The sequence below is a fragment of the Candoia aspera genome, chromosome 1 (genome assembly GCF_035149785.1).
Source record: "Candoia aspera isolate rCanAsp1 chromosome 1, rCanAsp1.hap2, whole genome shotgun sequence".
NCBI lineage: Eukaryota > Metazoa > Chordata > Lepidosauria > Squamata > Boidae > Candoia > Candoia aspera.
In genome coordinates this window covers 53195668-53210222 of record NC_086153.1, presented here as the reverse complement: position 1 = coordinate 53210222, position 14555 = coordinate 53195668, and the positions used below count along the sequence as shown (strand labels likewise).

The 14555-nt window shown below is 36.3% G+C and overlaps 1 protein-coding gene across 1 annotated transcript in view; it reads right to left on the bottom strand.

The window, feature by feature from the left end:
* DNAH14 (dynein axonemal heavy chain 14) overlaps positions 1–14555 on the bottom strand; it is a 292199-nt gene that overhangs the window by 206523 nt on the left and 71121 nt on the right. Inside the window, 7 exon segments of the mRNA XM_063289142.1 lie at positions 1176–1297; positions 1588–1833; positions 2868–3058; positions 6108–6501; positions 7359–7700; positions 9276–9623; positions 11732–11904. Of these exon segments, the coding sequence (XP_063145212.1) occupies positions 1176–1297; positions 1588–1833; positions 2868–3058; positions 6108–6501; positions 7359–7700; positions 9276–9623; positions 11732–11904 (1816 nt within the window).

Here is a 14555-nt window from a genome sequence, read left to right as displayed (position 1 = left end):
CTGCTCACCATCAGTGCTCATGACAAATTCTAAGCAATTGCTTATGAGTCAGATTTAATGGGAAGTTGAATATTCCAGTCATCAGATATATTTAAATTATTTTAATGTTTTAAGTAACACCGTAGTCTTTCCAGAAAACTTTGGTTATTGGGCAGATAAAATAAATAAATTCCGCTAGAGGTAGTTTATGTATAATAACACTGTTCATCTAAGTACTATTTAAATGCCTTTTTAAAATTCAAAATCATTATTACAGAAATACATACTGGTACATATTAACGGTGAACAAACCATTTTGAATTCAGATTGGCTGTTTTAAAGTCAAAATGGGCTATTCCAACTTTACCAGAAGATTACTGAATGTGACACTACTCCAGTAAGGTCAAAATAGCCCATTTCAAACAAATCTGCTTTGAATTCAAAGTGGTTTGCATACCTCTAATACCGTAAACATATTTTCATATGTCAAGTGTATAGGCTAATCCATTCAACCTATTTCCTTGAAACTGTTTTACAGAAATATGACCACTAATGCAACATACATATCAGAAAACATCATTTGACAAAAATGCAGATTAGCTTATGCCTTGTCTGTGGTATATTTTGGCTTTTTGTATATTGTTTTACAAACCATATTATTATTCCTTTCGTTTTAATTTTTGTACATCACCTAGAATAGTTTAGTGAGATGAGCAGCTATATGAATTATATTAAATAAATGAGGAAACACTTGTAATGTAACTTATTGTATTCCAAAGCACTGCCTACAGTACAACAATCTATAGCTGTGGTTTTCAAGCTTTTTCATCTCATGGCACACTGATAACGTGCTAACTTGCACAGTCGCACATCTAAGAGGGACTTCCGGGTCGCGAAACCAGAAGTTGCATGACAGCACTCATTACTAGGACTCAAAAGGAGAAATGGAGGTAGTCTGCCCCGGTGATGTCACTGAGGCAGGGTTCTGGCTGTGTGGCTGTGAAGCACTTCCTGTCATTTACTTGTGGCTCACAGACACAGCACACCTGAAGACCTTTCACAGCACAGCAGTTGAAAACTGCTGATATATAGCACCAGATATAGCTATTGTGTAATATTTAGTTAATTTGTATTTTATTTTGGATATAACATGAAAGTTTAATTACAGTTGGTAGTACTAAAGCACTTAAGCATACCTTTTTATTTCTGGAGCATGAAAGATTGGCTCAAGATAAATCCAGTGCCTCTGACAAGTTAACCATTCCTCCACAGTACAAGAAATGAGGTTTATCTTATGATCCCAAGCATGAACAAGATTCTACCATAAAAAAGCAGAATAATTATCATCTGAGGCAGGCAGCAATCCTCTCTTTAAGTAGAAATGAGGAGGGGGGAAGACACTTTTTTTATATTTTAAATTTGAACAATTTAAAATATTCACTAGCCACTATCATAGGCAAAGCAGACCTGGAAAGTTTAAACTATACTGATTTAAAGAGTAAGGTCTTTCTGGTTTCTTTCAGATATTCCAAATGGGAACCAACCACTTGTAATGATTGAGCATCTCAGTATTCAAACTGTTTCACAACATCCCCAGAGAAAGATTACCTTAATTGGTTCAACAAAACAAGAACTTTTAATGCTTGAAATTGTCATCAGAGACTCTTCTAACAGAGTAATTATGTCTTCCACAGATGAAATAATACAAGTACTAGATGCTTCAGTGTGATAGGGACATAAATGAAAATCAGTTTTATGCCAAAGGCCAATGATTTTTTTCAACATTACTTCAAGAGTTGCTTCTCTGGTAGCTCTTATGGATATTTCATTAATATCTTTTCTGTGCTGAAATAGCTAAAGGAAAAAAAGTAGATTTACTAATGTATGCTAATAAACATATATATAAATAATTAAGATGCAGGTTCAGCTAATGTGAATTTTAGTAATAATGTGAAAATGCAGAACCAGCCATTGTATACATTAATCATATCTTGCAGAGAATAACCACATGATCACTGCTTACTTTGCCATTGTCATGCTCTCTAAAAGAACTGTACACACTCTTAATTCAAAGGCAAAAAAAATGCTTTGGAATACATGAAGGCTGAACATAGCAACTATCCGCAACTCAATGCAGCCACCCCTTTTCCCAGAGTCATGCAGCTAACCCTCCAGATCTGCCATTTGATCCCAGGAAACCGTGTATTTGTTTTCAGGAGTAGTAGATGCATGCTACATTTAGACCTCTGTGCAATCCAAAGCACTTTTTGCCTTCAAATCCAAGGCACTGCACAGACCAACTCATGCAGATATTTTGTACAGGGATGTAAAAGATCACACATTTCTGTGGGAGCAGATTTACAAATTTTATCAAAAGCAATTCTACCATAGCATGGACAAAAGCATTGGAGGAAGCTAACTAGCTTCCATTCTTCTCTTGTAACAGAAATCTGTATGAAAATATTTGCAAGACCAGAGTTTAAGTTTAAGATGTCATAATCTTAAACTCTTTTTGAGGGAGTGGGGGACAATATCCTAAGAATATGGAAAAGGGAACCTGGAAATCCCGCAAGACCTATTTGAAATTATGCATAATATCTAAAAAAGTGTATAAAAGTCTGATAAGCTATACATATTCCCTATATAATGTATAGGGATGTATAGGGAATATGTATAGGACAACATGCATGACTTCCTTCAAAAATTATCAGAGTTCACTCAAAGCTCAAGTTAAGATGAAAATTAATAAAACATGGGCAAAGTACATTATATGGAAAATCTAAGAAAATGTTCAGTTTAGACTACAAAACATAGGATGTGAGCCAAAAAGCAAAAATAAGCAAATGATTTTTAAAGTGGCATTTCTAAATTATAAATCATAAAATTACATTGAGTTCCAGTATTTTCTCCAGAGTAAGTCTTTTATCCCAAGAAACTGACTGTCCAACAATATTCTGTATTGTTTCCCAATGCCTTCGTTGAAGACTAGGATTCCTTAAAGATATGATTATAGGCAAGGATTCCTTAAAATTCATCAATGATTTCTTCATAGCTGGTAAAATAGTATTTTCCGGCAAGCCTTCAAATATGAAAAAGTTATATCAAAACATTTTTCATAAGATGTTTGAAATCTATTTGAGCTTTTGTTGATCTTTCTTTACATAAGGTTATTCTGAGTTTTTGACATATTTAGATCCTTGAAATCATAGACTCACAGAATGTCAGGGTTCGAAGAAACCTTGGAGATCAACTAGTCTAAACCCCTGCTCACTAATACAACATGCCCAACATCCATCCAGACTCTGTTTATACATTTCCAGAGATGGAAAGTCCATCACCTCCTAAGGTGGCCCTGATGTCCAACCAAATCTACTTTATTTAAACCCACTGTTTCTTGACCAGCCTTCTAGAACAATTCTTGTCAATTCTGCCAATTTCTACAAGACAGCCCTTTAGATACTTGAAGAAAGGGATCATGTCTCTTTACAGTCTCATTTTCTCCCAGCTAAATATACCTAACAACTGAAACTATTCTTGATACTGTGTCTAGGTTACAGTCTGTCCCCCCTTCCCACCCAACACACACACATCATTCACTGTGCACTTGACTGATTCAAATCTTTTTTGTCTTCCAATTATTTTTAATACTAAAAATATTAATATATTACTATAGATTATAGAAAATTCCCTTTATAGGGGGTTCCCTCAAAGAGCAGTCCTGAGTATCTTCTATACCCTTCGTTTGAGAGCCAGTTTGGCCTAGTGGTTAAGGTGCTGGGCTAGAAACCAGGAGTCTGAGAGTTCTAGTCCCGCCTTAGGCACAAAAGCTGGCTGGGTGACCTTGGGCCAGTCACTCTCTCTCAGCCCAACTCGGTGCAATGTAGACTAGCCTCCTTGTGGTGCACCCCAGGCAACGTGACTTGTCACAGCTAAATAGTCTACACATCTGACTGCTGGACCTCACAAGGATTTCCCAGCAAGAAAAAAAAAAGCAGCATGAACACCAAACTGCTATGCCATAAGATTTAAAAAAAAGAAAAAAAAAACCTTCCTTTGAGTGCCCTGATTCAGGGCTTTCAGTGTCATTGTTATTCCAATGATATTCAGGTCTATAAATATTTTGTAGTCCTTGATGACATTGTGTGTTCAATCATGAAGGAATGTTTGATTGTATTTTGTCTGGGCTGCCCTCCCATCACCTCAAGTTAAATATGAGTAAGATTGAGATGGTTATTTTGGCTTGATCATTCTTCCTATCCTTGTAGTATGCCCCTATATATCTTCCAGAGCTTCTAGCTTACCCCCATTTCCTTTGTTCCAGCCTCAGGATTTTGATTGATGATCAGCTTACTCTGTGCCCAGTCACTTTTCTTATAGCAATGGTCCCTAATTTTCATTTGATGAATTTTCATAGGATCCTTGGATTTATGACAGAGGAGACTGCAACTTTATTGGTATATGCCTTGGTTGTTTCACACCTGGATTACTGCAGTTGTCTTCTGGCAGATGTTCCCTATTTCTATCTCCTTCCCTTGATCCTAGTCTAGAACAGTACTGTTCAGGCTGTTCTGAGCCTTCCATACTATTCTCATCTTTCATTACATTGCATGGCTCTTCACTGGCTTCCTATTCAAACCAGAGCCCACTGGTTCTGATATTTAGAATACTCTGATTACAAACAGCTCAGTATCTGCCTGCCCTTATTTCTTCCTACCATCTTGTTTATCCCTTACATTATTTTGGGCAGGGCTTCCAGCCATGGCTTCCAGGTTCCCAGCTTCTGGGGACCTGGCCTTCTGACTCCAGGAGCAACATCAAGATGAGCAACTTATTAACCTGAGTTCTCTTTTTCCCCTTTTTGAAAATAGAAACAGTTGGTCTTCTCTAATCCTCTGGCACTATCCCTGTTGTCCAGGATTTGTTGAAGATCATAGAAAAGGACTCCAAGATTATATCCATAAGCTCCTTCAAGATTCTTGGATGTAATTGGTTTGGTCCTGGTGACTTAAATTCATACTGTATATGATGGTCAGGTACTCCATGCAACCCCTGTATTTACCTTGGGTTGCCCCTCCCTCCTTGTGTCAATCATACTGCTTTGGCCCATTTTGGTCCATGGAAGAAGACTGAAGCACAGGAAGAGCTGAAGAGCTCTGCTCTCTCCCTCTTGATTACCTGTTACTATCCTATCACCTTTTTCAACCAGTGGGCCCATTCCTTCCTTTTTTTCCCCCATTTATAACTGACACAGTTAAAACCCTTTTAATTTCTTTAGCTTCCTTTGTAAGCCTAACCTTTTTTGTGCTTTAGCCTTTCTGACTTCCTTTCTGCAACTATTAGCTACTTGCTAGTATGCTTCTTTGATGATTACTCATATCTTCCATTTCTTATTCAGGCCCCTTTTAATTCTTAGCCCAGTAAAAAGCTCCTATGCATCACCAACAGTTTCCTAAGCTACCCTCTATTTTTTTCTCATTGACATGTTGTGCAATTGTACTTCCAGTATCTAATTTTTGAGAAGTTCCCAACCCTCCTGTGTTCTGTTTAACCTATTAATTTGTATCCATAGGATCCTGCCTAGTACATCTCTAAGCTTGTTGAAACTGGTTCTCCTGAAACCTACTGTGCATATATTGCTGTGCTCCAATTTCTCTTTTTATACTATCTTGAACCCCCTCTGACACCAATCCACTGTTGGCTTTATAAAAGCTATTTCACTACCCCTAATTATGATTTTAGTTATCAAAATTAATAATAATTATTGTAACTGGCAAGTAAATATTTACTAATACTCCACATAGCTACAATCCAAACATGTATGTAAAAAGTTTCAACCACAAAATGGTTAATCCTTGAAGTTTAAAAAATATGTTTATACAGCAAGTCAATGAAAAAGGGAAAAAATTGCAAAAGCATGACTTGGATGCTCTTTGTATAAGTACTGCTTTGTTATCAATGCATGAAATCAAAATAATCTTGCAATAAAAAAAGAAAAGATGACTTCCTTTGATAACACTTCACCACTTAGCTAAAACAAAATTAGTTATTATTTAATTTCAAAATAATTTAATTTATAAAATATTTCATTTTAATGAATTCATAACTATTGCAATTAATGTGCATTTTACCTTTTTCAAGGATATGAATTATCTGTATGAATCTGTTAACATCTCTTTGAATTATATCTACATCAAGATTCCAAAAGATGGTGTGTTTCCACTTAAAGACAAGTTTTGTCCATTCTTCATGAGAATCCCATAACAATTTGCGCAACACTAGTTCACTTTCAATTTCCGAGAGTTCAGCATTCACCCTCTGAGAATCTCCAGCCTGACTTCTGTGTGACAGCTTTTCCACAGACAATGATTTCATGTCACTAACAGAACTGTCAAGCACATTCTGGTAATTTGCATAATTTAAAATTTTCTCACTGATAACTGATGCTTCTTCAATAAGGTTTTCAATCATCTCTTTAGCTGTCTTAGGCAAAGTTTCACTAAGGAGAAGGACAGGGTTTCTCACCTAAACAACAAGATGAATAATAACATAATGACAAAACATAATTTTATTTGAGCAAAAATAGGGAAAATACTTTAAAAAGTCCCAAATCAGTCCATGATGCTGAACAAAGTTGCCTATATTCCTTCTCCACTACCAAATACATTCTCTCTTTCCCTTTCCAAAGAAGAGTGGGCAAACTTTTATGGCATAATTGGTTGCGACATGATTTCATAAAGCCCATAGTTTGACCACTGCTGCTTTAATTTTATAATAGCAGTACTACATGGAAAAAGGGGAGGGGTCTTCACCTTGCTGCACTTTCTACCATTGTAAACAAATAAAATAAAGGACTTGGAAGAATTATGTGTACTGCATTCAGTTTCCCAATTAGTAAGACAATAGAGAGAAGAGGATAAGATTAAATCCTCCTACTGTTCTGCCTTTCTCATACCATTGCCACTGCTTGCACTATTGGGTTAAAGGGAGAGAAGGAATTCAATGGAAGGAAGGACAGGAGTAACTTAGAGGAATAAAGGGAGAACAATTGAGATACACAGGAGAAAAGAAGCAGGAATTCTTTGTTATTGATAAAAAGTATGAATCAGAGTCAGTTTTTGCCTACTGCAGGTTGAAGTGGATCTCAGTGAGTGCTTGAAAACCTTATTTCTAAGCCTAGACCAGGATAACATCAGCATCTCTATTCTGTGTGAATCTGCAATCTAAATAATTTATAAATGACATTTTCTTTTTTAAAAATTGCAAACTCTGAGGTCTTAACCTAATAGAGTAATTGCATGTATCTTTGCTTGGGTTTTTTACCTGTTACTACCAAGCAGATATAGATATACAGCATATTTGTTATTATCCTAGTAACTTACTTTGTTTTTATATTCTTTCATTTCAGCCTGTAAATTGTCAATATATTCTCCCAAGGTTTCATTAAATTTTAGAACATAATCATCCTTCATTTTTTCACAGATAAGGATAGTTGATTGAAGATTCTGGAGTGTACGCACAACAGTTTGATAGAGAGCAAGTTGCTGAAGTGGAAGAAAGATGTTATAATCATTTGCAATGAAGTAGAGCTCAGAAAGATACTGATATTCAACCTGTATTTTTGGTAGTTGTGAGGAAATTTCCTGAAGATATAGCAAATGTTCAACGAATCCATCCACTGTTACTAGTTCTTTGCTCAACCTTGCTACTGCTGACTGGGTGGCCTAAAAGCAATGAAATATTAAACATTTAAATATGTATCCAAATATGTATAAATATATATCCAAAGATGTATAATTATTCCCCTATGGTAATATCCCAGCTGTTGGGAAAACCTTCTGGGGCTTGCGATCACAGTTGAGACATAGTTTATTTATTTGTTTACTTACTAACTAACAAACTAACCTTACTAACTGTTCCAATTGTTGTAGATTCTGAAGGAGTACATACCCAACATCCATCACTCAAGTTAAAACAGTAACAATAATTACTATAATAAAATTAAAACAATGACATTGACAACGGCATACAGAATGATAGCACCTTAACTACACTTACACACTAGGGAACACAGATCACATTAAACAGGTACTCCATTAGCAGAAAGAAGAACATGATAACATTTCAGCCGCTAAAACCTGCTGGAATAACAAGTTTTTGTGGCTTTCCTGGATTTTAAAAGGGTTGGGACCATTTGAATCTCTTGGGAATGTTAGAGGTTAAAGGTGTATAATAAAGCTTCAAAGAAAAAAGGAATTTGCAGTATACAGAACAAAAGATACTTTCCTATCAGCATGAGAGATTTAGCACAGAATTTGCTAAAATTGATAGCTAATCATATGAGACACAGACAACTTTGTTGGCCCTTTGTTCTGACATATTAGAAAAACCCCAAGATATAAAAAAGGTTTTTTTGTACTGACAATCATAACTCCAAACTATTTTAAATAAGATTTGTTTATGTTTATACAAAAAATAAAAGGAAAAACTAAGAATCACTAAAACATCAAAATAATGTTATTTATACATATATCTCTGCTAAAACCCTTTCAGAATCAACAATGCTTACTGATAGCTAAAAATATTGAATCATGAAACTGCTTCTTGAGCTCTCAGAGACAATAAGCACTGAGCAGAATGGTGAACAGCAAGATATGGAAAATCAAATATTGATTAAAATGCCAGGAAGAATTAAAAAATAATCTTTGCCTGGCCCTGGTAGTGAAATGATGAAAAAGGTGATATCATGCATATATCTCTGGGAATGGCATTCCAGAGACTACAAGCTAGCACTGACAAGGTCCACTCCTGTATTGCTGCTAACCATACTTCAACATGGGAGAGTACCTGGGGAAGAGCTTCTGAAGATGAACTCATGGTCCATATAGGAACTTAGAAGAAGAAGCATTTTTTCAAATACTGTGGTCCCAAGTCTGGGAATTACTACTAGCACATTGAATTAGGATCGGAAATGATCTCAGAGCCAGTGAAGATCATGTACCACACCACTTACCTTAGTCTAGCTCAAAATTGGAATCTGACTGACTACACTTTCACTCTAACCTTCTGCAATAATTTATTTATTTATTTAATTTATATTTCAAATTTCGTCAACGCCCATCTCACATGAAGTGCAATTTACCAAATTGCAACAGTCTGGAATATAGCCAAACAAAATTTTGATATCCAATATAGCTAATGGTATCTTCCATATAATGCACTTCGACCTAAACATTTGCAGTGGAAACATGGAATCAAAAAATTAATAAATTAAACATAAATAAAAATTAGATACTTACTTCGACAAGATGTACATTCTTTGTATCAATTGCTGTATAAAAACGTAAATGAATTGCATTTAGCAGCCCCTCAAAATATGGCAGGCAGTCTGTCTGAAAGTTCAAACTGTTGACTCTAAACATGGAGATGCGTTTTCCAATAATCATACATACAATCTCCATTACATCAGCTGTATAGTTTTCTAGAATCTTTCGAAACTCCTTTGTAGTCATTTCTCTTTCTAGTGCTGATATTTTGTCAGTTGTATATTTTGCTTTATCTACCATACTGCAGTATTCCATAAAGTTTCTGCTGTAAGATTCTACTTGGGCCAGTGAAGAACTCTGAAGAGAAAGAAGGTCCAGAATCTGAAAAATTAAAATGGAAACAAATTATGCTCACACACGGTTAAAAATCAAAGGCACATAGGTATAATCCTATAATGGTGCCAGCCTCCCTTACAATCTTCCAAATTTGTAATTAAGCAGAACTGACAGCATTCTCATTAGAATGGTGCAAACTTTTGCTGTATACCTTTTAGTTTTGTAGGAACTATATTCTTAGCAGATGCAGCTTATTAACCCTTAACTCAGTTTAACCCTATGTAATCAAATTGTACTAACAACATTTCCTGCTGACTTGAGCCTCAGAGCTAGCAGAGTTCTGCCAGATTTTATAACCTGAATTAAAAGTCAAGGACAAAACTGAAGAGACCTACATGTTCTTGATCCTTATGTTCAATTATTGTAAGGTTCATACAAGTCCAAAGTGCATTATTATGAACAGGGGAAACAAAATCTTAAACATAAATAGCAATAGCTGGGTCTCAGTTAATGGGGCTCATGAGATGAGTGCTATTTAGTGCTTGTTCTTGTCCTTGGCTACTATTACAAGTATATTTATTGTTATTGTTATTGGTGCTTTATTGAATTTTAGCTGCCCAGAGTTGCTGTTGGGTGGTCATATAATTGATTAAAATAAATAAAAATAATAAATGGTGATGATTTTCTGTGTCAAAGCAGGATTGGACAAGGACTTTAACTTCACTGATGCCAATACAGGATTTCCTTCCAATACAAACAGCATCACAGGAGAATAAATGTTCCTTAGGTCTGCAGCAAAGACAAGAATTAAATTCCTGTTTCCTCCTGTTGAGATCCTGTTACTTATCCCCCCTCGCCAATACTATTTGCATTTTTAAATATGAACACTGAAAGCAAGCACTAAATGAACAAAGCATAAAAGACAAGGGGAATGAAATACATTGGCTTGAACCCAAAACAGAAACATCAGCTGATATGTTAACATTTTTAAAATTAAGAACAGTGAAAAATCAAGCTGCATTTGTTTTGGTAATAACACTAAGAGTTTAACAAAAAAAATTGAAATCCCATAAAGTTAAAATGAGTATTAAAAGTAGATCATGCTCAAGACCTAGCTGAAGAAGAGTGGGCAACTGTTTAGTAACCATGGGCCACATGTTCTCAGATTTTCTTTTCTTTTCTTTTTTCTTATTTTTGAAACTGAGGGCCACAGAAGGAAATGTGCCAACACCACACGTCAAGCAAGTGGAAAGACACAGGATTTCTGGGGTGATTTTTTTGTGTGAATTTGAAGGGATTGGAGTTTGGAAGGTAGTTTAGAGCAGCCTTTCTCAACCTTTTGACCCCAGAGGAACCCTTATTTTGAAATATTTTTCAGGCCTCAGGGAACCCCCTGCACATTCATGCTCAAATATAGGCCAGAAGTTACAAAATTGCTATATTCATTTCATGTGTAGGCCTGTATATATGCATTAACAGTGTTCTTAAACTAAAAATAAAGAATGAAACTTATCTTTAATGTGAAGTTGCCCGAATTTGAAATAATTTTTTAAATAAATTGTGATCTCCCAGAGAACCCCTAGTGACCTCTTGCAGAGCCCTAGGGTTCCACAGAACCCTGGTTGAGAAACCCTGGTTTAGAAGTATGAGTCAGGCTTCTAGAAGCCACCTAAATGGAAGCAGTTAATCCCAAATCTCTTAGAGCTCTGATAGGTAAGATTTACAAGAAGGAGATTAAAGTATTAAATAATACAAGATTTCTAGTGAGTACTCTAACGGAAAACCTATATATAAGGAAAATAGGGCAGTGAATATTTCTTGTGCTCTTCTGATGTAAAGTGAGTGAAGCTTGAGTCTTTTGTGAAGAAGGGCAGGCTGCACCTGTTGATTGTTTTGGAAATGACTACTTATCAATTTCTTACACTGGGCAAACATGCATGCTTATTTTTTCATGTTTTCTGCCAAAGCTTAGAAATATTGTTCAGCCAAATTTTGGTAACTGGAGTTTTAGAAAGCCCCAACGAAAGGATTTCAAAGATCGGATGTAGCCATTGTCCATGGTTTGCATCAAAATAAAGGTAAGAAAAAAAAATTCAGAAATATATTTTGGCACCAATCTGTTACCCCCATATAGTACAACTTCTGAAACATACTTTGCTTTTGTAATCTGGATCTGTCCCAAGAATGAGATCACAGTATGGCCACATTGATTGATAATGTCCTGAATCAAAATCTGTGTAATCTTCATATGGCTGCATTGTTTTATGTAAAGACTGATCAATGAAGACAGAAAGCTGAGAATCTTGCGAAAATGGTACAATTTGATCTAATGGAAAATAATTTAAAATATTTACAAAATTAGAAATTCACTGTAAAACATTTTTTTTAATTCAAAATTGTTGGCTGAGCACCTGGGATGAATAAATACCCTCAGGATATCTGTATATCTGTATATATATCTGCACATGCTTATTTTGCTTAATTATTAATCCAGGGCTAAAGCTTGGCAAATTCCTGTGATTATACTATATGCAGGCTTTAAAAGATATGAAGCATTTAAAAATAAAAAATATTACATTTAATGTAATACTGATCAGGATGTTTCTGGAACAGAGATTTTTAAATAAAACTTTCAGATAGATTTTCATCTGGATTTTAAGTATGAGAACTATACATTTTTTCTGTTAAAGGCTATGAACTATATTACCAAACTGAAGCACAGACCCATATACAGTAAAATGCACTGTCATATGTGTTAAATTATGACAGCAATCCTATGCACATTTACTTAAGAAAACTCAACTGAACACAATGGAACTTGCTTTTAAATGAACATGCACATGGTCATGTTCCACAATTGATAAGATTTAAACTTATTTTAACTTTCCACTCTTGCTGGTTCCAAGATAGGATCTGTATTTAAGTTTATCTTTGCTAACAGAGTGTATATTCTAGCCCAAATGAAAATAAGTTAATACTATTAACACAGCAAGTAATACTTAAATGTGGGAACAGCACTAATGCTTGAAGAATCTTTTAGAGGTCACAAGGTAAGAGAAGCCTGAGACTAGTTTTGCACAGCAATACTCCCAGTATATAAGTGGTCCTTGCTTAACAACCACTTGTTCAGTGACCATTCAAACTTGTGACAGTGCTGAATGGCTGGTACATACAAAAGGTCTTCAGAGTGCTGGCCATCGCAGCATCTCCGCAGTCACATAGTCACCTTTTGCAACCTTCTGTGCTGGCTTCCGACAAGCAAAGTCAATGAGGAAGCCAGCAGGAGGTTGCAAATGGCAACCATGTGATGTTGTCACTTAATGACCCACATGGTCCTTGCTTAAGAACAGCACTGGGACTGCCAGAATTGCTGTTGCTAAGCGATGCAGTCACATGACATTGTGTTTTATGACCATGTCACTTAGCAATGGCAAACAACCAAGGACTACCTTTATGATAGCTTCATAATCTTAGGACTTAAATCAGCAAAAATTATATCAACCAAGAGTTCTGATTAGCCTCAGGCTCTCTCTTTTATCAATAAAAGAATGTGTGTGTGTGTCTTTGACTCAGTTTTTTGGACTCTTGATGACTGCCTGGACTAGTCCCTGCAGTTTTCTTGGCAATGTATTTTGGGATCTTTCTTGGTTGCCATTGCCTCCTTCCTAGGGCTGAGAGAAAGTGACTGTCAGCACCTGATCATTCGAGCATTCACACAATCACAGTCAAGAGGCTGGGATTCCTTTAACTGTTTAATGAAGTGAAATGAACGGTACAGAAGTAAAGCTGCGAATGGAAAGTTCCTGCTCAAACCTAGATTTAAAACTAGATTCCCTTAGTTTGTTCCATTTTCCATGAAAGCATGTCACACCCCACACACCCCACATCCAGGTGGTGTTCCTGGTGTATCTCAATTCATTGTCCTTGATGTTTTCCATAGCCATAATAATCCACTTCACACTCCAACCTCACATCCCCTCCCATCTGGCAACACAGAGTCTACACCATTCACAAGGAAATGATGGCAGATCCTCCGATAAGGGGTTCTGTGAATCCTTTGATCGGGGGGATCTGACATACCACCCCCCTAAGAAAGATAAAGAGAAACAATAGAAAGTGATAAAACAGCAATGACTGGAGGCAAAATAAGCACAGGTTCAGTAAGGTGAGGGCTTTGCAGGATATCTGGAATGAAATTTTTTAGTTAAAATAAATGCATCAACCCACTCAGGAAAATGTTTCCATTGAATTAAATACTGGAGAGATTTGTGAAAAAAACAAGACTCCAGAATGTCTTTAACTTTGAAGTGTTGATGGCCATCGAACATAATGGGTGGAGGGGTTGCTGCAGGCTGGTGCCACTTAAAACGTTCCAGGGCAGGTTTAAGCAAGCTGCAATGAAAAACAGGATGAAATCGCTTAAGAGTGGGAGGTAATTGTAATTGTACAGTCATAGGGTTAATGATTTTGGTGATTGGAAAAGGTCCAACAAATTTAGGGGCAAGCTTCTTAGAAGGTTGTTGTCAGCGTAAGAATTTAGTGGATAAATACACCAAGTCCCCAACTTTAAATTTCCATTCCGGGCACCTGTGGTGAACAGCAAACTTTTTGTGTCATGTGTATGATCCAATGCCTGGCAGATGACAGGCCAATTTGTGGCGATCTGGGTAGCCCAGTCAGCTACTGAGGAATCAGGCAAAGATTGCAATTGAAGTTCTGGTATGGGAAGAAAATCCTGGCCATAAACAATATGAAAAGGGGAAAAGCCAGTGCTCTGGTGGACTGCATTATTATAAGCAACCTCAGCGAAAGGGAGGAGGTCCACCCAGTCATCTTGTTGAAACCTGATATAACAACGTAAGAATTGCTCTAGAGTAGACTGAATTCATTCAGTCGCTCCATCCATCTGCGGATGGCTCGATGAGCTGAGGGATTGCTGGACCCCAATTAATTTTAAAAATGCCCGCCAAAATTTGG